Source organism: Rhineura floridana, chromosome 4 (assembly GCF_030035675.1).
Source record: "Rhineura floridana isolate rRhiFlo1 chromosome 4, rRhiFlo1.hap2, whole genome shotgun sequence".
Taxonomy (NCBI): domain Eukaryota; kingdom Metazoa; phylum Chordata; class Lepidosauria; order Squamata; family Rhineuridae; genus Rhineura; species Rhineura floridana.
The window spans coordinates 86,566,199-86,593,603 of record NC_084483.1 but is presented as its reverse complement, the minus strand read 5'-3'; the positions used below and the strand labels follow the sequence as shown (position 1 = coordinate 86,593,603).

The following is a 27,405-nucleotide window of genomic DNA, read 5'->3' as shown; positions in this document are numbered from 1 at the left end:
CTTGCTTATTCAATACTTACTCCAGCCCCTACCTATCCTGCACCATAACTGTTTTATTGGTAACTCAATAACCAGGTATTAATTCTTACAAAATGGCTGTAGTAGCATACTGCTTTTTAAAGTAGTTACACAACTTTGCTGAAATCAGTGGGACTTTCTGCAGGTTATCTATCATATGTACAGGGCTGCAGCTGGTTTCTGTTACTTTTTATTAGGAAAATAACTAGTGTACTAGCTGAGATGCTGAGTTGAATTTCTGAGTTTTAATGGTTTATACTGCTGCTGTGTTTGTTATCTCTTAAATTTAATGTAGCTTTACACTGTTGCTTGATAGTGAAATGCTTTAAGCTGCTATTTTAAATGTTTTTTTTAATTGGAATTTTGTAGTTTTATGTTTTCATTGTTCTATGCAAGTCACCTTGGGGTGAGTTTTTAGTGGCAGCATAGAAACATAAATAAATAAACATTTTAAAGTTTGTTCTTCAGTATTCTTAAGTGCCCCTCACAATCCTAAAGACATGCAGGAACCTAAGAACTATTATTTATTAAATTTATATCCCGCTCTTCCTCCCAGAAGGAACTTTAGAATCCCCCAAAACAAACACTGTGTACTATGTACTCCATTTCTGAACAACAACAAAAAGGGCTCACTCTAGATTTCCATGAATAGTTTTTGTTCGTTCTGGTTCATTAGAATGATTTTCCAAGGATACCATCTCCATTCTTTACCAACTCCTATAGGAAGACGACTTAAGGCAACTGCAGTGTTCCACAGAATTTACTTTTTCTCATACGGTTGATCCAAAACGTAATTATGTTTATTTGGCCCTCTTCTCTTTTTATCCTAGATTGGCTTTGCCCTCTTTTACTTCAGAACAAAAGAGCTTTTGTCTGGCAGAATTTATTTAGCAACTATAACTTGTTCAAGTATGTTCTGACTGTCAAGAGAATGCACAAGCATTGAAAGCAGGGCCAATCATTCTTCTTCTTTTCAGTCAAACACCTACTTCTGTTTGATGAGAATTTTTATAGTGGTTGTATCTGTATTTTTTATTTTAACAGTTGGAAATGTGATAATTCTTTGAAGATTATCATACCAATCATGGCCATACTTTGAACAAGGTTATTTTCCCCATCACTGCAAAAGGGGTGGAAGGGATACTATCACATTATTCTGCTTGTTATTTTGCTCCCACTGGTTAAGAAAGATTTAGGGTTTTTTTCTTAAGCTAGCAGTTCTTAAGCTTGGTGGTGTTGCAGGCCACTGCTCTGGTTTGCTGTTCTTTGCAGACCGCATTGTCTTACATTATGGCTGCCACGTGAGAAACTGCTTCAAATGTACAAATGGGTTCTAAATAGTAGCGACCCTGCTATTTTCAGAGCTTGAAAGCAATTTGCTGGAGATTTGTACTTACCATTTAAGTTAAATACAATGAAATGTTTAATAAAAGGTTCCTAGACATGGCTAGGACCAATTTTGCTCAACTTCCATTAATATGCAGTTGTGCCCCTTCCTGAATAAAGCAGATATGGCCACTGTCACAAATGCCTTTGTCACATCCAGACTGGATTACTGCAAGGCACTCCATATGGGATGTCCTTTAAAAGTGTTTTTAAACTTCAACTAGAATAAAACACAACAACCATCGTGCTTTTTGGAGCCCATTTCTCAGATCACGTTACTCCGATTCTGTTTTGTCTGCAATGGGTCCCTGTTTGGTCCTGGGCAAAATTTGAAGTGATAAATTTGAATATTTAGTGATAAAGCCCTATATGGTAAGCGATAAAGTTGTCTGAAGGCCTATGTCCTCCTATACAATCTTACCCACTCACCCCGCTCAACATCTGAAGTCTTACTCTGCATTCTATGCCTTTCAGACAAATGTCTGAACATGCATAAGAAGAGCCTGCTGCATCAGGCCAATGGCCCATCTAGTTCAGCATCCTGTTTTCACAGTGGCCAGATGCCACAGATGCCTATGGGAACCCTGAAAGCAGAACCTGAGTGCAACATCACTCTCCCTGCTTGTGATTTATCTTTGCGAAATTATGGAGGACTGGTGAAGTGCCAAATGACTTGAGGAGAGCTAATGTCATCTTCAAAAAGGACAAAAAGGAGGAACCGGGGAACTACAGACCAGTCAGCCTTACATCAATCCTGGGAAAAATTCTGGAGCAGATTATAAAGCAGACAATCTGTAAGCACCTTGAAAACAATGCAGTGATTACTAGGAGCCAACATGGATTTATGAAGAACAAATCCTGCCAAACTAATCTTATCTCATTTTTTGATTGGGTTACCTCCCTTATAGACTGTGGGAATACTGTGGACATAATTTATCTCGAGTTCAGCAAAGCTTTTGACAAAGTGCCCCAAGATATTCTGATTAGCAAGCTAGCTAAATGTGGACTGGATGGAACAACTATCAGATGGATCCACAGTTGGCTCCAGAATTGTACTCAAGGAGTGCTTATGAATGGTTCTTTCTCAAACTGGGTGGAAGTAACGAGTGGGGTACCACAGGGCTCGGTCCTGGGCCCAGTGCTCTTCAACATTTTTATTAATGACTTGGATGACGAGGTACAGGCCATGATTATCAAATTTGCAGATGATACAAAATTGGGGGCATAGCTAATACCATGGAAGACAGAAACAAAATTTCAACAGGACCTTGATAGCCCTAGAGCAGCCTTTCCCAACCAGTGCGCCTCCAGATGTTGTTGGACCACAACTCTCATCAGCCTCAGCCAGCATTGCCAATGGTCAGGAAAGATGGAAATTGTAGTCCAACAACATCTGGAGGCACACTGGTTGGGAAAGGCTGGCCAAGAGCATTGGGCTGAAAACAACAGAATGAAATTCAACAGAGATAAATGCAAAGTTCTACACTTAGGAAAAAAGAAACCAAATGCAGAGTTATAAGATGGGGAATACTTGGCTCAGCAATACAACATGTGAGAAGGATCTTGGAATTGTTGTTGATCATAAGCTGAATATGAGCCAACAGTGTGATGTGGCTGCAAAAAAGGGCAAATGCTATATTAGGCTGCATTAACAGAAGTATAGTTTCCAAATCGCGTGAAGTATTAGTTCCCCTCTATTCAGCACTGGTTAGGTCTCATCTTGAGTACTGCGTCCAATTCTGGTCTCCGCACTTCAAGAAGGATGCAGACAAACTGGAACGGGTTCAGAGGAGGGCAACAAGGATGATCAGGGGATTGGAGAAAAAGCCCTATGAGGAGAGACTGAAAGAACTGGGCTTATTTAGCCTGGAGAAGAGAAGACTGAGGGGAGATATGATAGCACTCTTCAAGTACATGAAAGGTTGTCACACAGAGGAGGGCCGGGATCTCTTCTTGGTCGTCCCAGAGTGCAGGACACAGGATAACGGGCTCAAGTTGCAGGAAACCAGATTTCAACTGAACATCAGGAAAAACATCTTAACTGTTAGAGCCATATGACAATGGAACCAATTACCAGAGAGGTAGTGGGCTCTCCGACACTGGAGGCATTCAAGAGGCAGCTGGACAGCCATCTGTCGGGATTGCCTTGATCTGGATTCCTGCATTAAGCAGGGGGTTGGACCTGATGGCCTTGTAGGCCCCTTCCAGCTGTGCTATTCTATGATTTCCAGCAACTTATATTCAGAAGCTTATCACCTCTGACAGTAGAAGTAGTACATAGCCATCATGACAGGTAGCCACTGGTAGCCTTGTCTTCCATGAATTTTGTCTAATTCTCTTTTAAAGCCAACCAAGTGGGTGGCCATCGCTATCTCTTGGGGGAGTGACTTCCACAGTAACTATGTGTTATGTGAAGAAGTACTTTCTTTTGTCTATCCTGTTCCAACATTCAGCTTCATTGGATGTTCCTGAGTTCTATTATTATGTGGGGGGGGGGATCTTCTCTTTCCACTTTCTCCATTCTCCTCTGCATAGTTTTATACATCTCCATTATGTCCCCTCTTATTCACCTTTGCTCTAAACTAAAAAGCTCCAAATGTTGCAACTTTTCCTCATAAGGAGTTGCTCCAGACCCTTGATCATTTTTAATACCACTTTATTCTTAGTAGTAAAATAAAATAAAAATGAAGAAAATTAATATTACGGCCCCTCCTGATGAAATAAATAATAAACATAAATAGTATTATTACATTACATTCAGGAGTATTTCATACTATTAATAAATAACACTTCATAATGTTCCCAACCATGTATGTGGATTTGTATTTTCTTGCACTTTGTTGCACCGATAAATAAAAAACTCAATCTTTCACCATAATAGTCACAAGGCTGTCTGTCCTTTCTAACTCTGGTTATATTGTACAGTTTAACCATACTGGCTCTGTCCCATACTCTCGTTAACCAATCATCCAATCCGCTTGATCATTCTGGTTGTCCTTTTCTAGCTCTACAGTAACTGTTTTGAGATGAGGTGACCAGAACTGTACACTGTATTCCAAGTGCAGTTGCATCTGGCGAGGACGTGAGAGGGTCTTTCCTATTGCAAGATTTGGTTGCCTGTCTCCCTACCAACGTTTGGTTGACCCCTTTCCTTTTTAGCTTTAGGTAAGCTGTTTTTAAGAAGCCTTGCTGGATCAGGCCAAAGGCCCATCTAGTTCAGCATCCTTTTCTCACAGTGGCCAACCAGATCCTTATGAGAAACCCACAAGTAGAACCCGAGTGCTACAGTGCTCTCCTCGCCTGCTATTCCCAGCAACTGGAAGCACAGCCTAGCAATCATAGGAGTAGTTTTATTCTCCATGAATTTGTCTAATTCTCCTTTAAAGCAATCCAAGTTGGTGCCATCAGTACATCTTAAGACGATTTAAAAAAAAATCACCTAGCTTTTGGGGAAAATATGCTATTATGCTCCGGTTATACTATTCTTCTCCTTTGTTTACATGTACTGCATTGAAATTGGTTTTATTATGTTTTAATTATTTTATTGTAAGTTGCTTTGAGGTTTTCTCAGGGCTAAAAGATGGAATGTGCATGTTCTCATATATAAATAAAAATTAAGATGTATTATATTGTTATAAAAAGTATTGAATAACTGGAACTTGAAAAGTACGATTTCAGGGAAACAGCTGAGTACCAGGATTTGTTGTCCCACCTTCAACATAAGGGACACACAACAGTGTTAGCTCCATGCTTTGCTGAGGTTATGAATATATAGGACTGGTCAGTCTGGAGATCATACACATCATACATTTAAACCACATGATTTCCCCCAAAGAATCATGGGAATTGTAATTTCTAAAAGGTGCTGTGAATGGTTACTTTGTGAGGGGTAAACTAAAGTTCCCAGAATTCTTTGGGGGAAGCCATGAGTTTTAAATGTAAGATGTGCAAGGGCTTCCGTAGGTTCTCTGATACATAGCTACACAGCAGACAAGAATTCAGCAGGTGCATTTTACCCACAGCTCCATCTCCATGAAGGGGAACCCCCCCCTTTTGCCTATGTAATTTCCACTTGTTATGCAGTTCTTAAAAACATATATGCTTTATGATAATCAAAATTTAGGGCAGCAGTTTGATCCAACACAAACCTCAACTAGCAAGAAAAAAGAAGAAAGAAAAACACCGACAAACCCCAAATCAAAATTCAGCCGGTCTGAATGCGCAACGAAGAGGGAAAGTTGGAAGCTGGGGGTGCTGCCATGCTTCCGTGTACCCTCACGCAGACGTCCACCGGCCGAGACGATCGCAAGCGTCGCGTGCCAATAAACAACGGCGCAACGGGCACAAAAGGCGACGCTTTCCACAATCATTCCTCCACCTCCGTTCTAGCGAAAGGCTTTGCCCGCTAACTTCTGCCTGTCGCGCTGCCGTTTAGAGTTACAGACGCCGGACGCTCTGCGTTCCTGCTTGCTTCTTCAAGGAGCGAGTGGAAGACTGAAGGGTGTCTAGGGTCAGGCTGCTCCGAAGGGCTCGGCAAATCCACGGGGTGTGCGCCAAGGGCTCTTGCGAGAGGCTCCCGTCTATCGCCTGGTGGCCGAGAGGCGGCGTCTTTGAGGCTTCCTTCGCTTCTCGGCTGGAGCTGGACAGGGGCGGAACTCCCGCCAGCCAGATCCCAAACTTTTCCGACGAGCGTTAGCTCGTCTCCCTGGCCTCCTTCAGTGCCTGTCCCGCCCGGCATGTGTCCTTCCGTTAGGCACGTGCTCAGCAGCGGCAAGGCGGAGCGGAAAGCCGGCCCCTTGACCGGAGCCCCCGGCTGCCGCCCTCACCTCTGGCAGCAGCATGAGCCCCGCTCCCTTCTGCCCGTCGTGGTACGCGGCCAAGCAGAGGCGGCTGGGGAAGGGCTGCGCTTTCCGCCTCTGCCTGCTCTCGGCTACCCTTCTTCTGTGCCTGCAGCTGGGGCTCCGGCGCGCCTGGGACGCCGAAGCCAAGCCCACGACGGGGCATAAGACTCGGCTCCTCCCTGGAGGTCGCCGAGTGGACAGGGCAAACGAGGCGACCAGTAGGAGGCAGGTGACCTACATCAGGAGCGGCCGCCGGCGGAGTGCCGCAGAGCACACCTGTTGCCTCCAGGGGGCGCCTCCGCACAGCATCCGCAGGAAGGTAAAGCAGCGAGGGGAGGAGCCGTTGGGGACGGGACAATAAACGGGATGGCCGATGGTTTCCTAGGACTGTGAAAGCAACCTTACAGAGGAGAGTGTCTCTGGGGCCCTGCGGTTGCCAGTACAGGTGGGATGACCTTGAGTTATCTGCTAGGTCTGCTGAGAAAAGCCAAAGGGAAGGTTTAGTTATTATTACATTTATGTCCTGGGTTTCCTTAAGTGAACCCAAGATAGTGTACATGGCTCATCCCTCCTCCATATTATCACAACTCCACAAGGTAGGTTGGCCTATGTGATAATGGCTAGCCCAAGGTCAACTAGTGAGTTTCATGGTTGAGTGGGGACTTGAACCCTGGTCTCCCAGGCCCTAATCAGATACCACTACACTGCACTGCAGTGAAGTTAAAACAGAGGACATCATAGGTCAACTTTTCTTAAATTCATGGTCAGTCATGCACTGAGAGTAGTAACAGTTTTGCCAGATCAAACTTTATAAAGTGAGAGGCCCTGTGGAGCTGTCTGGTCAGGAAAAGTTCCATTGGAAAAGTTCTACTGAACTGTGGAGCATCCATAGGATGCTTATTCTGGAATAGGAGGCATCCCTTGGAAAGAAATATCATAAGGCTGCCATAAGTCATGAGTGCTAGACCAGCACATATATTTAATCTTGGCCCATCACATTTCTTTCCATTATTGCAGATTGCCCCATTTACTGATGAAACTGCCTACAAAAATAAGGTTAAGGTTGATTTGGGAATTTGTATTTGTCTGTTTAAAGTTTGGAGCTCAAGCAGGCAAAGTTTGAAGCAACTGAGCCAACGAGATCATGAGAGGCAAATATGTATGATGAGGGACTGAAAATGCTGTCTGCATTTGGGACAATAGCAAGTTGAAGCAATACAAGCTCTGTAATGAGGACAGCGTTCAAATGATCAAAAAATGCCAGACTTTGAAGTAAATCCACTTGAAATCAGTGGGATTTGAATAAACATGATGAAGTTCAGGCTGCTAATATAACAACTGGTGAACCAGTTCCAAATAGCCATGTACTTTAGGGAAATGCTGTTTTCAGTTCTGAATTATGTCCAATCCCCTCTAAAGGAGTGTCCTTCACCAATTAAAAGCTCTACTTGGTGGCAGTAATTGTCCTCTTTAAAATGTACCAGACATTTCTAAATGTGGGTTAGGGAAGAAAGTTTATGTCTTTACATTCATTTCAGATGAGTTCTCTTACAACTTATTTCCTACATTTTATCCTGATTATTTTTGCATGTGTGCATGTGTACATGAATGGTAACATCATGTGTCAAGGCAGGACAAATATTTTATGAATATTTCACAGCAGGGTTTTTACCACTTTTCTGCCTCTCAACTTTTTACTTGCATTGGCACATATGTGAATGCCGCTGAATTAGGTTTTGGTTTATTTATTTTTTAGGAACATAGGATGAGTTAGACCAGTGTTTCTCAGACAAGTGGGCTGGGACCCACCAGTAGGCCTTGGGCCACCTTCAGGTCAGCCTCAGTGGCACAGCCTGCCCAGTGCCTGCTCACTTGACTGCCCTGCCCTCTAGCCACGCCAGAGCCTTTGGATGGACCAATGCTAGCACCAGAAACTCCTTGCATGCTGAGTAAGACAGTCTGAGCAGACAAGAAGTTTAGAGGGGGTGGGGAGGGAAGGAAGGTCTCCCTCCTATGAGGGGAAAGGGCTAGGGGAGGTGTTGAAAGAAATGATAAAGTGGGATAAAAGGTTAATATTTAACAGCAATGTTGTTGCATGCCTTCAAGTTGATTCCAACTTATGGTGACCCTATGAATCTTTTTGGACATATTCTTAGTGTTTTCATGGTAAGAAGTATGCAGAGGTGGTTTATCATTTCCTTCCTGTAAGCTAACCAGTCTTGACCCTGCTTAGCTGTCAAGATCAGATGAGATTGGGCTTGTTCAGGGTAGTATGGCTGTAGACAACAACAATAATATAAATAAATAACCTGGGAAGGGAAGGGCTATTATAGAAGGAAGAAGTGAATGTAGAAGGGAGCAGGGAGGAGGGATGAAAGAAACTGGCAGTTTGAGAGGTGGGGTAATATGGTACAAGTTGAGTGTGAAAAGATGATGGGAGAAGAAATTATGGAAGATAGGTAACACTTTGAGAGGCATGTGGGGGTGGGAAAGAAATAATGTAAAAGAAAAAGCCTTCTCCACCTAAGCCTCTGAATCAGCAAATTTACCTAAAATGAGGAGTCTGTCACAATACTCCAGAGCAAATGTCTATATGTAGCTTGAGGAAAGACGAGTTATGGAACACCTTGTCACAAAGAAAATACTGTGGCAAAAAAATTAGCAATTTCCAAACATGGATTAGATATTAACAGAAAGGGATGTTAGTAATGGTCAATGATTATGCCAAACCTTGCCTCATCTGTCACCATTTTGTGAATGGTGGGCCTCAGTAAATTTGAGTTGTCACAACTGGGCCCTGGGGGTAGACAGGTGAGAACTCTGTGCCTCAGTTAGAAAAAGCCTTCTGTTGCCAAAATATGACTTTTTACAAGCCTAATTTCAGCTGGGGTATGGGAACCCATGGGCACCACCGTGGTGACCCATGCTTTTACAGTGCAATCCTAGGGATATCTGCTCAGACGTAAGCCCCACTGAGTTCAATAAGACTTACTCTCTTGCCTTGGATTGCATTATAAATGTAAAAGTTATTCCCCCCACCCTAACCCTGGTCAGTTAAAATAATTGACAGAGAAATTTAAATGATTGATAAAGACTGCATTCACAGATATTTCAAATAATGCTCATAATGTAATTCTCACAAAACTACAAGGTTTGGGAAAATTGTTGGAGAATATTTTTGGATAAAGAGTATCAGGAAAGGTAAGTATTCTTTTATGAATAAACATGGTGACCAAAATTAACTTTTTGGCATACTCATCAGGACTTTCCTGTTGTGAGCTACAGGTAAGGAAAGAAGCCCATAGGGGTCATGCTTAAAATATTTTGAAAGCTCTGTGTTTCTCATCACATCTGAGGCTCTTAATTGCAAGCTATCCATAACGGCAAGTAATTATAATCATATAATTCATCATATGGATTTGTTGCTCTTTTTGGTTTGTGTTAGAATAACAAATTTGATTGTAAATGGCTCCAGGCTTCATCTTCAAGCTGCTTTTATGTAAAGTTATAAATGCTAAGTATATTAATCTGTTATTTTTTTTCTACTGATTATATGGAAAACACCAGTAAAAAAAAGGAAAGGCTGTCTTTTACAACCCAGTCATGTGACAGATCTGGAAAACTCCAGAGCCACCAATATAACTCTTCAGCAGATTTGCCACAAAGCCAGATGTTTCTATACTTTCTGGTTTATATAAAACATATTCTTCAGTTTGGCATTCAAAGTCTGTCACAGCTGTCCAAAGAATAAATAGTGGAGAGAAATGATGTGCTATGGTTGCAAAATGAAAGTGTGAAGCCCTCTTTATATTCTGATAAAGTAGCTAAGATAGAATTGCCAAATATGACTTCGAAGTGTCACAGTGGGAAAGTAAAGTATGATGAAGATTTTGAAGAAACAAAATGATGAAAATTTTAAAGAAACAAAAAGTCTTTTTATTTTCACATATATACAGTCTGTAGTCTGCATATTTACTCATAATCTTAACTGCAGTTAAGAAAACAGAATGAAGACTATGTTTTTATATTTATTTATGTATCCATTCATTAAATGTTTATCCTCTGCCTTCAGCACATCTGTGCTCCCAATTAAAGAATAAAAACAGTACAATCACACTTTTAAAATTCAACCAAAATGTCAGAGTAAAACAGCAGGCAAAACATAATAAATACAATACAACAGATCAACATTTTTACAGTGACTTGAAATGTTTTAAAACAAAAGCTTAGGAGAATTAAAAGAAAAATTCATACAAGATGGTGAAGGCGAGCTTCCCTAGGGAGACCATTCCAAGTTGGAGCACCACAGTAGTGAAGGTTCTCTTTCGCCATCTGCCTCACCTCAAAAAGGGGCAGCCCAAGACATTTTGTTGCCTGACGCAAAGGGCAAGCTAGCACTTTCCCCTTTGCATTTCAACTGCTCCCCATAATGGCAGTTGAATTTTACTTCAACACTGACAAAGGGACTTTGTCCACCACCAGACCTGAAGGCAGCAAGCCAGTTTAGGGGACTCAAGACTGAGGAAATGAAAGGGGGTCTCAAGAAAAACAGCTGGAAGGTCTGCCACCACTCAGCTAGCATCTGAGGCTGCTGGGTCATTCTGCCTAATGGTAGGGTCTGGGGAGGGGAGCACCAGGAGGTGGCCCTCATTTGATGATTTAAGGGATTGAGTGGACTTGTATGGGCAAAGATGAACCGATATGTGCTTGGACCTCAAACAGTGTAAGACTTTAAAGGTAAACATCAGCACTCTGAATAAAGCTCAGCAATTGACTGGGAGCTAGGAGAGTTGGGTTCACACAGCAGCTATGTGCTGTTTTTTGAACTAGCTGCATTTATGGACCATCCTTTAAACCCTGGGCTCGTTTGGGAGGGAAGGTGAGATATAAATTTAAGAAATACATAAAGCTAGCCCTAAATACAGTGAATTACAGTAGTCCCCCACACCTCTTGCCGAGAGGGACACATTCCTTATTTCTCTATCTGCCACTCCTCTCTCCCCAATCTCCCTCTTCATCCTCCCCACCAGTGGGCTGCCAGGTAAAGGGCAGATTGCTTTTGCCAGAGGTTAGACCAGATCATTTGCAGGGGACTTTCCCTCCTCCTCCCATCATTCCATCTGTTTGAACTCCCCCCTTCTCCTCCACTCCTGTGTTTCCTCCAACGCTCCTTCAGTCTTCATGAAATTAGGCTGAGGATCACATGAAATTAGGCTGGGGGCTACATGCAGATGTCAGGCCGCAGCCAGGTTCCTTATCCCTGAGCTAGATAGTCAGTGTTATTCCAGAATATCTGTAGTTGTGCAGCTACTATCTACTTGAGCACCTTGCCCCCCAAGGGAAGGTTTGGGACAGGCTGATAACTGGAACAACTTTCAAAGTCTTCCCCAGCTTTTTCCTCCCCTCTTCCTCAGAAGCCCCACTTAGTATATTACTTCTCCCGCTTCCCCTCCTGAGTTGGTGGAGGCAAAGCCTTGCAGTTCAGAGAGGATAAAGCTCCCCACCAGAACTGGTTCTCTGTTCTTTGACATAGTCTGAGTGTGGTGACAAAAAGAAAGTTGGGGACTGGCTGTTACATGCATACATACATTAATATCACTTTCCCCCTGATGTTTCTGGGATAAAAACATTTATTGAATTATTAAAAACGAAATCTTGCATTTGCTTTGATTTTCATGCAGACTTATTTTCATTTAGGAAAGGGAAGTGTAGCCTTTCTAAAACAAACACACACTGAAACCTTTAGGATACTTTCCAACAACATTATTACATTACAATAACAATGATATTGCATCATCTTAGAAACTAGGCAATGCCACACTGGAGCAGATGGATTGAAGAAATTATATCTGACTCTGTGCCTGGACTGAAAGCTTCAAAGGAAAAACCCAAACTAATTATATTCATTAGCATTCTTGCCAAGGCCTTGTGTATATGATCAGAGATACCAGACCTTTTAGAAGTGATTGATTTGGAGTAGCGATCCTGTATCAACATTCCTTATTTACTCAGGCAGGGAATCTCAAGTGTTGCACGGACTCTTGTATCTGCACTCATTATCTTGGATTGCTTTTAGTGCACCACTGGCAGTGAATTTTGAGCTCCACCCATCACTCCATAGCTGAAATAACAACCCTACTATGTTTTCAACATCTCAAACGAGAGTAGCTTCATTATGCTGGTTCTCATTTTGTTGTTTTGATCTTTAGTCTCTCATTAGCTCCTTGCATGTACAAACAAAACCCAAGACTGTGGTTACAATCCTAACCACATTTATTTGGACGTGAACTCAACATAAACATGCATAGGATCACACTGCACAGATAGCAGATACAGTAAACGCTGTTTTAATGACTTTTGACATATAGGAGTATATTCCATGACCCTGCCTGGGGTTATAGTATGTAATTCTGATTCATGAACATATAATAGCAATAGCAGCATGTCTGCTGCTGAAATTAAGGCACAAACGGATCTTGAATTGAATGCAGTGGTGGCACATGAAGTATGCTGCTGATGCTTGCTGCTTCTTGGCTGTGCAGTTCTCCCACTTGCCAGGACTGGATAGAAGAGGGCAAGGATAGGAAAGCCCTGGTTGGTGATAGTGGGTGCAGATGCATGTGTGCAACATTGCTAAATCAGTGCTGCCCCTGCCCTGGCTGCTGTTCTGCCCTGTCTCATCTTGGTTGTGGCAAGGGTGATACAGCAGTGGGTGGCGATGAATGAAGAGCTTGGAATGGAATGTGGGGTGTGCTCTGGCAAAAGTTGGACCCCCAAATTCAAAACTATGGGGCTTAAGTGCGGCTAACTTTCTTAGGACTTCTACCTATAGCATGCATAAGGAGTCCTCTCGGTGTAAAGGGCTTTTAAGGGAGTTGGCGCTTTTTCTGTACAAAAAGAGGAAGATCTTGATGGCAGCTTATCTTTTCACACATATGAACTTTATAGAAATTCACTTGTTTACCTTCTGCTGTGATCAAACCTCATTTGGCCTGGGAGCTTTAACTTTACAGCACTAGATATTGTGGCTTCCAGCCATTGGTATCTGCATGGATAACTAAGAAAAACCTCAGGGAGTTCTTGTTCAAATATTGTCAGTCTAAAAGAGCAGACTGAGAGAGATTATTGTGTTTGCAATAAAAGGATGCCCTTTCATTGACGGTTGTTTTCAATAGCAAATAATCAGGTCCCAGGAGCCCCAGCGCAATCTGGTGCAAAAACAAGGGGGGGGGAAGAGAAAGCATAGAAGAGAAAATAAAGAAGCCCTAGAATGATTTTCATAGTAACTATGCAAGGAAAAAGTACTGATATTTTAATTATATTTTAAAGCATTTTCATTTGCAGTTAATAGACCAGAAAGTACGATTATAACATGGTTCCTGACAGTAATGTCTCTTGCAAACTTACTGGGTTAATGATGATCACACAGCAGAGCTGTGATTTTTGCATGCTTACTTAGCTTTAAAAAAATTAGTCTTGCTTCATACATTTTTGAGCAGCAGCTGGGGAATCCTATCTTTCAGAACGTCCTCATAACGTGACATGCTATAATTATCATCACCTAGCCAAATCTCATCAGAATTGATGAAGTAAGGGTGGGCGGGCAATGAATGAAGAGCTCGGCTTCTTTCCTCCCCACAAGTTCCAATTTCCTTTCACTCCTTCCTGCTCCCTATTCTCCAGCCCAGCTCCCATGTTGAGATGGAGGGAGTTCTTACCAGGCTGCTGTGCAATCTGAGAGGACCTCTTCTTGTTCTGTCTTTCCTGGTGGCACTTGAGTCAGAGCAGCTAAGCAGCCTTAGCTGCTGGGATCAACTTCTTGGTGTTTGCAGGGGAGTGGAAGATACTCCAAAATCCGCAGTTGGGCAATATATTGGGACCAACCAAAATGTTACTAAGTTGTGGCATGGTTTCCAGTTCTCTTGAACTCTACATTAGGCAAGATATCACACAAAGTAGAGGGGAGGGGGCAGTGGTAGAGACTAGGGATGTTGGAGAATTCCAATGGAAACAGGAACGGAAATGGCTGATGTTTGCTTATTCATCCCGTGGATGAATGGATTAATGGAAATCAATCCAGCTAATATGATCTTTATTTGCTCCTGCTGCTGCTGTTGTTTCTAGTCCACAAATGACATGTTATCCTGCATTCCATTTGCACTGTTTTCTTTTATTGAAATGAATGGCCTCTGCATTGAAATGAATGGTATGGAATAACATAATACTAATGTAATTAAGCATGTAATTAATTACATAACAGTCTGCCACAGCGAACAGTGAGGTGAATAAATTAGTTTTTGTGGGAAGCTGAACTGCAGTGGAACAGAAACAGCTCCGTAGGCAATGAACACAGTTTGGTAAGGAAACTGATGCCTTCTTACATCCTTAGGGTGAGGGCAGGGGGGGGGAAGCAGAAAAGTACAAACATTAGGCTGGATGTTGGCAGTATTTAGACCCAGTTCCAAAACTGAAGGTAGAGCCTGTAACTTATTTTATTCCCCCCCTTTTAGTTTTTACATTTTTAGTCCCTTTTAATATCACTCTATATTTCTTAATTGTATTTTGTGTATTTTTATCTGTTCTAATGTTTTTGTGATTTTATTGTGTATGATTTTATTGTGAGCCATCCTGAGTACCCTATTGTAGGCTAGAAGGGTGGGATAGAAATATTTTAAATAAAATAAATAAAACTGAAGACTGAATCCATCAAAACACACTTACTGTTGTGCATCTCCACCTCTGTTTTCTGAAAATGGGGACATACGATGCTAGTCACATTCCTCCCCTTTAAAATGTGGTTGGATCAGCTCAAGTGCTTTTTTTTAAAAAAAATCAGCTTCAGGCAGATTTTGCAATTGATTGGCAGATCAATCCCTTGCCCCTCCAGGTGTGCCCAATGGAAATGTTGTGTTGTAGGCTCAGACAGTGATAGAGATTGGCCCAACGCTTTGCTGTGGGTGGTCCTGAAAGGTGTGAAGTCAGAAGTGAGGAAGGGAGGTGTGTCTAGCTGAGGGCAGAGTTGCTTCAAAACACAACCAGAAAAACCATTCTCTCTGCTTTTGAAGCAATTACAGTGCCCATAGCCAGAAAGTCTACTCAGTGCTTCAGATATCAGGTTACACACTATTCTTGAAAAGATAAAGGCTGTTTGTTACCCATATCCACCTCACATCTTAATACAGGGTCCTAATTAAACACATATCAGAAATAAAGGGAAACATGGCAATCTGCATGTGAACAAAGTTAAGGGTTCATTCTCGATGGTCTGCTAGGTTGAAGAGTCAATTGATGCCAAATTGGTGGTAGAACATTATATTCCTCGTTTGTTGATTCCAACCTAAATAACTAGATGTTTATTTTCCACAGCGCATAATAATATTGGTAGCCATGTTGTTCCATAAGAAAAAACTCTAAAATCCACAGTTGGGCAATACCTTTAAAATGTCACAAGCTTTTGAATTTTCCAAATTCTTCATTGGAGAAGATATTAATCAAAGCAGGAGGTTGAAGGGCAAGGGATTTAAAAAAAGCACACCAAAAATGTTCCAAAATTAGGCTGAATAACTTGTAGCCAAGGTCCGCTTTTAAACTTGGGTCACATCCACATCATACATTTAAAGCACATGACTTCTCCTTGATGAATCCTGGGAACTGTAGTTTACTCCTCACAAAGCTACCATTCCCATCACAAATCTACCATTCCCAGCACCCATAACATACTACAGTTCCCAGGATTCTTTAGGGGAATCCATGTGCTTAAAATGTATGATGTTGATGGGGACCTTGGTTCCAACAGTTCCTTGAAAGCATGTCAATCCCAGAGAGTCACTGAAGAGCTCTGGGGTTGCACATGGTCTGGAATTTAAGTGTGGCCAGGAAATCCACAGATGATATATATAATGAGAGCCAGTTTGGGGCTTTGGGAGCCAATCTTCATTGAAAAATGACATATACATATAATAAATTATTGGGAAAAGAGATGTGACTGTATATAAATACTGAATAGTATTATGGTAATTAAGTACAAGCAAAGACACACCCATGTATTTATAAAGTATAATCTATCTTCCCAGTGGGCTGAAGTGTAAAGTAGATAATAAATAGAACTACAGCAATTTTCTAGAATGCAACTTGCTGGTTTGATTTATCATTTCTAGACAATATATCCAAATGCATTTAGGATCAGTGAACTTACTGATGCAGCTTAAAGTTATTTATGCTAGTCAAGGTTTTTGGTAGGGATAAAGGAGAGGTAACAGACTGGCCTTCTTAATGAGACAGGTAATTTATTAGAGTAATAGAATCCTGTATATCAATATGCTGAAGGCCCTAGAATCATAGAATAGTAGAGTTGGAAGGGGCCTATAAGGCCATCAAGTCCAACCCCCTACTCAATGCAGGAATCCAAATCAAAGCATTCCCGAAAGATGGCTGTCCAGCTGCCTCTTGAATACCTCCAGTGTCGGAGAGCCCACTACCTCTCTAGGTAATTGGTTCCATTGTTGTATGGCTCTAACAGGAAGTTTTTCCTGATGTCCAGTCAAAATCTGGCTTCCTGCAACTTGAGCCCATTATTCCGTGTCCTGCACTCTGGGATGATTGAGAAGAGATCCCGGCCCTCCTCTGTGTGACAACCTTTCATGTACTTGACGAGTGCTATCATGTCTCCCCTCAGTCTTCTCTTCTCCAGGATAAATATGCCCAGTTCTTTCAGTCTCTCCTCATAGGGCTTTGTTTCCAGTCCCCTGATCATCCTTGTTGCCCTCCTCTGAACCTGTTCTAGTCTGTCTGCATCCTTCTTGAAGAGCGGAGACCAGAATTGGACGCAGTATTCAAGATGAGGCCTAACCAATGCTGAATAGAGGGGAACTAATACTTCATGCGATTTGGAAACTATACGTCTGTTAATGCAGCCTAAAATAGCGTTTGCCTTTTTTGCAGCCACATCACACTGGACTGATTTTCAGCTTGTGATCAATGACAATTCCAAGATCCTTCTCACACGTCGTATGGCTGAGCCAAGAATCCCCCATCTTCTTATGCATTCGGTTTCTTTTTCCTAAGTGTAGAACTTTGCATTTATCCCTGTTGAATTTCATTCTGTTGTTTTCAGCCCAATCCCCCAGCCTATCAAGGTCCCTTTGAAGTTTGTTTCTGTCTTCCACGGTGTTAGCTGTGCCCCCCAATTTTGTATCATATGCAAATTTGATAAGCATGCTCTGTACCTGCTCATCCAAGTCATAAAAATGTTGAAGAGCACTGGGCCCAGGACCGAGCCCTGTGGTACCCCACTTGTTACTTCCACACAGTTTGAGAAGGAACCATTGATAAGCACTCTTTGAGTATGATTCTGGAGCCAGCTGTGGATCCACCTGATAGTTGTTCCATCCAGTCCACATTTAGCTAGTTTGCTAATCAGAATATCATGGGGCTTTGTGAAAAGCTTTGCTGAAAAAGAGTCATATTATGTCCACAGCATTCCCACAGTCTACCAGGGAGGTTACCCAATCAAAAAATGAGATAAGATTAGTTTGGCAGGATTTGTTCTTCATAAATCCATGTTGGCTCCTAGTAATCACTACATTGCTTTCAAGGTGCTTACAGACTGACTGCTTTATAATCTGCTCCAGAGTTTTTCCAGGGTTAGGCTGACTGGTCTGTAGTTCCCCAATTCCTCCTTTTTGCCCTTTTTGAAGTTAGGGGCAACATTAGCTCTCCTCAAGTCATCTGGCACTTCACCAGTCCTCCATGATTTCGCAAAGATAATAGAGAGCGGTTCTGAGAGTTCTTCAGCCAGTCCCTTCAATACTCTAGGATGCAGTTTATCGGGCCCTGCTGATTTTAACTCATTCAAAGTGATTAGGTATTCCTTGACCGTTTGTCTGTCAAGCTCAAGCTCCAATCCTGCCCCTTCTACTTCATGTTTCCCTGTATATCAATGAAATGAAAGCTATAATTTGGAATCTATCCTTGTGGCAATAACTGAGCTGCATTTATAGGGGAGCCAGTTGAACAGTTTTCAGCTCAATTTACAGTGCCTTGCAGCATAATCAGTTGAACGAGTGGGGCTACAACAAAATGTCTCAGTCTGGTCTGGAGTGCTTTTCTTTGGAGTTTCAGCCAGCCATGCCCTCTTCCAGGGTACTTCATTCTATTCCCTCTGATTTTGCAGCCCCTCCTGAACAGTCAGCCAGCATTCCTTGGCCACTGGCATGTTCATTCCTCATTGGGCTGTATTGAAATCCTCCCCCCCCCCCGGCTTTCACTGGAATAATCCTGACTCCTTGATGGGAAGCAGTGGGGCTGAACAGAGTGGTGGGGCTACTGCCACCAGGGTATAAAGTGTGTGTGTGGGGATATTTTTCTTTATTTTTGCTGTGCCAGAGACAAGCTGGTCCAGCAGAGAAACCCAGATCAGACTCTTCCCTGGCTGCTGAACTGGCTTAGGATCCAGCAGATCCTTGTCTGGGCTGGCTGTTATCTTTCCCCTCCCCCATGCTGCCCTGTTTCAGGGCATTACACTGGCAACAGCCCACACTGCCAAGCCCTCTGCAGTGATGGAATCCTCCCTCCAGTGGAGCAGGCCAGCCAGATGGAAATCTGTACTGCATCCTAACCACCACCACCCCAGCAATGTAGATCAGTAGTTAGGATTGTTCTGCCCATAGGCCTTTGTTCTTATCGAGCAGGGCTCTTCTTATATGCTAAGTATATATTCTTAGTATATTTTTAGTATCCATCTTTTATCCAGCTAATCCTGCATCTGAAAATAGTTAATTTTTCGTGAGGTATAAGCATTAACATTCTGGTGGTAGGGAAGGTATTTGCTTGTAACAAGCATGTATAATTTCTTTTAAGAAACGTATTGCTTAGAACATTAAGATTTTATTTTACAGTGGGGAAATTTGTTCTGCACAGCAAATTTTTGCTTGTGAAAGACTAAAGTTTTTTGCTTTGGGCATAGTAATACTATTTAGTGTTCTTTATGAAATTTTTAATATGAAAATGTGGCTGTTTTAAGTAATTAGAAATAAGTTAAGTACATTTTATCACAACTTTATTAGCCAACACTTAAAATTAAAAAACAAGTTTACGGCTGCAGCCCTTTCCTCACCTACACGAGAGTAACACTCATTGAACCCAGTGGGATTTACTTCTGAATAAACCTGTGCAGGGTTGAGCTAAGAGGGTGGAGAAGAGTGTAGCTCAGTGGTAGAACACTTGCTTTGCCTGCAAAGGGTCCCAGGTTTAATTCCCCATGTCTCCAGATGGGACTAGAAAAGTCTCCTGTCTGAAACCCTGGAGAGCTGTATTGACATGATTGTATGAGTTAGATAGGTCATTGGCTTGACTCAGTATAAGGCAGCTTCCTATGTTCCTATGATGCACTTTTATGCTTTATTATAAAGCCATGAGAGTGGCTGTATACTATAGCCAGCATGGATTCTGCAGTGTTAAATTGAAAATACCCCCATGCCATTCTGCTGCTTCCCATAAGCTCATTTCAAAACAAAACTTTACAAAACTTACAGTCCTGGACTCAGAAACACTTGCTTAACAAACCTCTAAGTTTTCATGGCGATACACAGAACACTCAGAGAGAAGTGAGAGTTCAAAGCGCAAAACAAGAGGAAAAAAGTCCAGCTCTCTGTTGGACTTTTTTCCATCAGTGGTCTCATAAGTGCCTGTAAACCTATTACTGACCTTGCCCCATACTCCAACTTTCATCTTCTGCAGTTTAAAAGTTAAAAAAATGTCTGGCTGATTTTTAATTTAAGATATTTAACATTGAAGTCTATTATAGTGCCAGACATGCTCAGTAAGAACCAACTCTCAGCATTCTCAAAGTCAGACTCATAGCTGCTTGGCTTGGCTAATCAGGGGGCCACACCCACGCCAGACATTGATTCCACTTGGAACAGTCATGGCTTCTCCCATAGAATCCTGGGAAGTGTAGTTGTGAAGGGTGCTGAGAGTTGTTGGGAGACTCCTATTCTCCTGAGAGAGCTCCAGTGGCCAGAGTGGTTTAACAGTCAGCCCCTCTTCTGGGGTTTGTAGCTCTGTGAGGGGGAAAGGGCATCTCCTAGCAACTCTCAGAAACCTTCACTAACTACACTTCCCAGGATTCTCTGGGGAAAGCTATGACTGTCTAAAGTGAAATCAACGTCTGGTGTGGATGTGGCCAGTGACAGCTTTGGTTAAATTTGGGTGGAAGACTACATGTACCTGCTGTGGAATAAAAAGGTAAGGGAAACCCTAAAAAACAATGATACTGTTCACAATGCTTTCCTTTTGGAAAGGAAAGGGGTTTTCCCTGTGCCCAATATCCACCCACTCCCCTTTCCTCCCCTTCTCTCCCCCTTCCCCCTCCCTGTCCTTCCCCCAGGTGAGTTTCACCTAACCCAAGCATGATTGTACAGGAGTAAATCCCATTGAACTCAAAAGGTATGCAAATGATCAAACCTGTCCTCCCCTCCTCCTCCCTCCTATCCCCTCCTCCCCCCCTTTACAATCCCCTCCCCCCTCCCCTTCCTCTCTCTTTTCCCTTCCCTTTCCCCCTTCCCTCCCCTCTCCCCTCCCCCTCCCCCTCCTCCTCCTCCCCCATGGTCAGTTTTACCTATCCTAAGCATGATTACATGGGAGTAAATCCCATTGAACTCATAAGCATGCACTTCCGGGAAGGGTGACTTCGCTTGTGCCTGCTTTTGAGACGGGCTCCCGCCTCAAAAGAAGCTTATTCAGATATAAATCAGTCAGAACATTTTTTTTTGACTGATGAAATTTCTCCCGGGCAGGGAGAAACGTAGAGATCAACCTCAAAAGCCTGTTTTCGTTGGGAGGACTGGATTTCATTAATTTATGAGAAAAGGTCCAGCCAGCAATGCCGGACGGACTTCTGAACAAGCTCTATCTGATTAATGCGATACGTTTATCTTTTCTTCAAAGAGAAAATGGACTAACAGGCAAGCACCCTTCTTTCTATTATTTTTTTTACTTGGTTTAAATTGTTGCAGCAAAAAGAGATTTGTCAAATGAATCAGCTTTAAAGAACTTCTGGGTGAGCTATAACTCTTCTCTGTTATTCACGAAATTAACAGCTTATCTCTGTTTCTATTGCAAAAAGCTGTCCTGGAAGTGCATTCTAAAGATATAAACAGAAGAGGGATTTCTATTCCGAGGAACATTATATTGTCTGGGACTATTCTCTTTTTGGTCTATTTTATTTTGATGAATCTGCTTCTTCACGACGCCACTAACTGTTTTGATGCTGGGAACTAAATTTGTTTTGTATTCTTGAACATAGAGAGATAAGGCAGGCTGCTCTGTTTATACTGTGATGTCATCAAGTCTGGAATATTAACCCAATTGTTGCTGAAATAAGAAGTGGTTCTTCTTTATTTTTGTTTTGTTTTGTTTTCGTGGTTTTAAAAATGGCAATCAAGAAAGTGGCTGAGAATCTGGAAGTAATTATGTTTCAGAAAATAATGGATGAGATTGAGATAACGAAACAAACCCTGCGACAGGGCAGTAAGGAGCTGAAAATTGAACTGAGCGAAATGACGCAGGAGCTTAAAGAAATAGGGGATCCTGTGAGAGAGGAGAATGAGGTCAGAGATGAGAAAAGAAAAAATAAAGGGAAGATACAAGCCCTGGAGATTGGAACAAATGTGGAATTGGAAAAAGATCTGGAGTTTATGGATATTAGAAATAAAATCTACTGTTTGGAATTTAACGTTATCTCTGAAGAAATTAATGAAGATATTAGAGATAAAGTTATCAATGGCTTGGATAATCTTCTGGACTGGAATGACGTGATGGAGCTTGATATAGAGAAAATCTATGGAATTAACTGCAGCCATGTGACAATGGAAAAACTCTCAAGAGATGAGCCAGTGCATTTTGTAAAAAAGAACAGAGATATGACTTTACAACAGTATTTCAGCAACTTATTCAGAATTGATGGCAATAAAATATTTGGGATAGAGGAAATTCCCATCAGACTCTTATTATATGACTATGGCTATGACAGCAAGATTATTATGGAATACTGATAATGGAAGGTTGGACACTGAAATTACTGGACTTAACAGGACTATTGAAGATGGAAGATGGAATTAATATGGATAATGGAATAATGGCTATTGAAATTATTGGACCTAACAGATTTTGATGAGATGGATTAATCGATATGTTTATTTGGACTATGGTTATGACAATAAGATTATTATTATTATTAACGAGATGGATTAATCGACATGTTTATTTGGAGAAAAATTGATAGATATATTTCTTAAAGAACTGAAACCTCTCTTTGACTTTTTGTGGAAAGAATAAAGTAATGTTTATGAGATTTGATGATTAATTAAGATAACTACTGGAGGAAAGTGATTTTATAATATAATTTAAGAGACAGGATTGTTATATATTGTAGACCTATAACTGATTTGATCTGCGACAAATGGGAAGTCAACATTTTATTTTTTTGTTTAATCATTTTTGTTTTGTTTTGTTTTTTGTCTTTGAATGTTTTATGATTTTGTTTTGTATGTTTTATGAAAATTTGAATAAAAATTATTGTAAAAAAAAATGAACTCATAAGCATGCAGATAATCAGACCTGCCTTTCCCTCCCCTCCCCTCTCTCCTCTCCTCTCCTTCCCCTCCCCTCTCTTCTTCCTCCTCTCCCCTCTCCCTTCTTCTCACCTGCCCATTCCAGCCCTCCCTCCCTCCCGCTTCTTCTCCTCCCCCATGGTCAGTGTCACCTTTCCTAAGCATAATTGCACAGGAGTAAATCCCACTGAACACAATAAGCATGCAAGTGATCAAACTTGCCCTCCCCCTCCTCCCTTCTGCCCTTCCTTTTCCCCTCCCTCCTCCTCTTCTCCCCCTCCCTGTGGTCAGTTTTACCTGTCCTAAGCATGATTGCACTGGAGTAAATCCCATTGAACTCAATAAGCATGCAAATGATAAATCCATTCTCAGTAAACTTGCACAGGATCCCATTTCTTACCTTCCGGATTAAAAAGCAGACAAATTCACTAATAGGCAAAAAAATAGCAAATTCTTCCAAGCTACACAGGAAGTAGATTGGACTGTGAAAGACCAACCCAAATTGTGTTTGCATTTTTACAATTTTGGAGGACAGTAAAATATCTCAGAGAGGAGGTCAGGTCTCTTGCCTCCCTGGTGCATTCACTATAGCTGCCCAATTTCCTTGCTTTTTAAAGTTTGATAGAAATATCTGTTGGCTATAGGTACATTCTTAAACTGCAAGGTTTGTTTGCCTATTAGTGAATATATTACAGGCCAAAATATATTCTAGATTTTGAACAGACACATGCTAATCACTTCCTCTAATAGGGAATAGTCAAGTGCCTATCAGTTTGGAAGTGAAATGGGGCCACCCTAAAGAAACTACTGGTTTCTACGCACTTGGGTGACCCCTTAGGTACATAGAGGTATGTAAAAAATGTAAATGTACTGCCTTCAAGTTGATTCCGTACATTTGTGCATGAAAAGGTAAATACTCCCCCCATCCCAATAACCCAACAGGCTATGTCCAGTGTTTTCCAGGGGTGTCCATTGAAAAAGAACAACAGAAAAAAAGGGGATGGAATTTGCTTGCTTGAGTTCCTAACAGTTTATAGTAACTTGGGGGAGGGTGTGATTTGCTCTGTGGAACCAAAAACATTCCTCTTCGGGGGTGGAGGAGATACACTGCAAGATTTTGCTGCATGTCCTGCTTGTGACTTTGGATTGAGACCGTCTGCATCATTCACACACTCAAGTAATACACTTCACATTTGTTTCTTTATTGGCATAAGGATTGTAAACTAACCATAACTCTCTTTTATAGCCCATTCTTAATGGCTGTGTTCAGATGGAAACTTATGTAACTGCTGACTTCTGCTGTGCTAAACTAGGAGGGTAAGTGTCTTGGGGAGGAAGTTCCATGGCATAAAAGTGTCTTAGAAATACCACTGCATTTGAATTAGCAGAGATCAGCATGGAGGTTGGCACAGTCCCTGTGGCGTATCTTCTGAATTAGCTACCTATCTTTTGAAAAACTCTCTGGGAGACCAGAGTCAGACTATCTTACTTTGGCAAACCTATGTTCCCAAGCCCTTGTTTTCTGAGATGATGCGAATGCAGGGGTCTTAATTTGCCAGCAGGCTTGTACCAGGAAATCTGTCACTAGGGCCCAGAGACCTTACCCTCTGCGCCACCAGGATAACTTTTGGGTGAAGGAAATAGCTGGCTTGAACTTTGCAGCTCTACAGTAACCCTGCCACACAGTGGCAGGAATGGAAACTACAGTCAGTCAGCCCCCCAAAGAATCAGGTGACCTGGGAGCCAGTAGGGGTTCTACTGGCCTTGTTTAACATTTTGCTAGGCTTAGCTCCCAAATCTGAGCAACTTATATATGAGCGATGATGCCTCCTGCTTTGCTTTGAGCTCCTCATTTGCCTACTCTAGAACCTGAGGGCAAGCCCATCATTTGCCTCTGGTGCTCTGGATCCTACTTCATGATCCTGTTTTGAATATGCTGTTTGTATCCTCTCAACCCTGTTGAGTCCTGGGGCTATTTGTATGGGGAAATCAGTCGTGGGGAAAGGTGTGCTTAACCATTCCTATATTCAGCTATTCTCCCTTGCAGATGCCCCATTGAGGCTGTTCTCTCCCCACATCTCACCCCACCCCACCCCAGTTTACTTTTGCTCTTATATACTTACCTAGTATATAAGTGCTTTTTAGAGACATTGAAGTTAATGAGAGAAAATTTAAAATTTAACAAGCCAAAGTTACTACCCGTTCTTAGAAGGAAAGGGCATGTTTCATTTCCTATAAAAGAAACACACCATAATCAAATAGTTCAACAATTAAACAAGTATACCCTTACCATTTAGACCAGGCCCTCCAGATGTGGTTAGACTATAACTCCCGTAATCCCTGACCATTGGCTATGCTGGCTGGGGTTGAAAGGTGTTGAACTACAACTGGAAGGCCACAGGTTCCTCATCCCTGTTTAGACCCACTTACTGGATATGCCTTCCTCAATCAGAATTGGCCCACACTGACAAATCAACTAAACCTGCATTGATTACTGATGAAAAAATAATTAATGCTTGAAACCCTACTTCTAATATTTATTTATTTTGTCTTGGAAATGCTATTTTTGTCAGATTCAAAACCCTTCTGTTTTATACCTGTGTGGTATGGTAAGATACTAAGAACATGCTCTTCATATCAAACTCCTCTTAGAATATGCATGACAAAAATGTGAGATTAACTGGATTTCTATCTGCAGAGTAACCAGATGTTCAGTGTCAGATGGAGCCACTTAAAATCGTCTTTAAATTCAAAGCCTAGAGGAAATTTCCAAATTGCCTATTTCTAGCTTTCTAGTACTCTGGTGGGCCTCCAGATTTTTAAAGCTGTGGTTGTGCTTTTAAGCACTTGAAACTAAGAGAAGTATATATGTAAGTATGATATATAAATAATAATCCATTAGTGGTAGTGCTCTCCAGAGTTCTGAAAGGCTCCAAAGTAAAACTAAAAATCTGGCAATTGACTGGAAGATAAATGCATTTGGGGTTAGGGAACAAAATCTCTCAAGCTCTTGATTTTACTGATTAATAATTAAAAGCATCTGGGTGAGCATCCCATTTTGAGCTTTTCATTTGGGAAATGGCCTGTTTCAAGTCAAGCACTACTGATTCAAACCAATGTTTGTATAGGATTAGACAGCCTTAAAGCTGGCTGGTTTAGCTTGTTTGATCATCTGGCTTTAGTGGAATGCTCTGGGGACTCTCCCGAAATAGTGTAGGTTCAAGATCAGTGATAACACAGGCTGGCTAGTCAACAGTGACGGGCTAGGATATTTTCTTTTGGCAACCTGGACATGAGGGTTTGCCAAATTTCAACCAGTCTACCTCTTTAAGAGCTCCATGGTGGCAAAAGAAGAGGTAGCCATGGTTTCTTCCACTTTACTTGACCCTCCATTCCATTGCCCTCACCATCACTACCCCGCTAGAACAGATGGGCCTCTTGCTTTGTTCCACAGAGGAGAAATGGGGTGGACTCAGTGCTCATCCTGTAAACCAGTCTTGTGCAGTATCCACATGACATCATCCTTATTAAAATGCAGTCTATATTTTTTCTATTTAATGTGGATTTATTGTCTCTACAGAAAATCCAACAAGTAAAAAACCCAGCAGGAACAGAAGGGTGAAGCCAGATTAAATGGGGTCAAGGGAAATGAGATGGCATTTTGATGAGGACAGCCTCATGTGGATCTTGAAAAAGCTTGGAAGCATGAGCAGCACCGAGTCTATAATAAACTGCCATGTGGAAGTGCCTGTGGCTGAGAGAAGCCCTGACAGCATCCACTTTTGCTGCTCTTGGAGTTGTAAAGAGAGGTGTGATCTCTGATTTGCACTTTGCCACACACCCCTAAGGGAGCAGGCTTGCTTGTCTTGTCCTGCATGGCATTACTAGTCCTTCTCCTTGCTGCTTTCTTCCTGTGAGCATGATGAAACTGTAAAGAACACGTACAAAAACATGGGCGTATAAACCTTAAATATCCCTCCAAGCCACAGATTAAAAATTATGTCTTTTCTTTTGCATTCTGAAACCACAGTTCAGCTAGTATTGTATGCAAAACTTTCTCCTAGAGTCTGAATTATCTTTCCAGCTCCTTGGCAGCTGATGGCCAGTTCTCAGTACCCCTGAGAAACCTGGCCACTTTAGCCAATTGCATCATTGCTTTATCCAAATCCAAACCTGGAGCGCGGCTTTGTGAGATCCAGGATTCCGAAAAGTCCATTGCTGGAGGCTGGAGTGTAGCAATCTGTGGCCCCCAGAATTAGGCAAAGGGGCCCCAGATGGTCCCTGGCAGCAGACATTCCAGCAGGCTGCAGCAGACAGAGAAATGGGAAGCAGGGCCCACACTGCCTCCTTCTCCTGAACAGTTTTCATTTGAGCTGGGCTTCAGAAGAACTTTGTAACTTTAAGAACTGGCGCTTGAGTTTGCTTGTTTTCCTCCTTCCTCCCCTTTTTCCTTTTGTGTTGTGTCTTTTAGATTATAAGCCTGTGGATAAAGATGGTCTTGTTTATGACTGATCTTATGTAAGTCGCTCTGCAAACTTTTTTGGCTGAAG

The 27,405-nt window shown here is 41.9% G+C and overlaps 1 protein-coding gene across 5 annotated transcripts in view; it reads left to right on the top strand.

The window, feature by feature from the left end:
* Positions 1-5,764: 5,764 nt before the first annotated feature.
* The window catches only part of METTL24 (methyltransferase like 24), a 141,209-nt gene continuing 119,568 nt past the window's right edge, over positions 5,765-27,405 (top strand). For 2 of the 5 annotated variants that reach the window (XM_061623604.1, XM_061623602.1), the window contains exon 1: positions 5,776-6,564. In XM_061623604.1, the coding sequence (XP_061479588.1) occupies positions 6,244-6,564 (321 nt within the window). In that variant the 5' untranslated portion in view covers positions 5,776-6,243. Of the gene's footprint in view, positions 6,565-27,405 lie in introns of all 5 variants that reach the window. The other 3 variants (XM_061623605.1, XM_061623606.1, XM_061623603.1) reach the window with 3 other exon arrangements.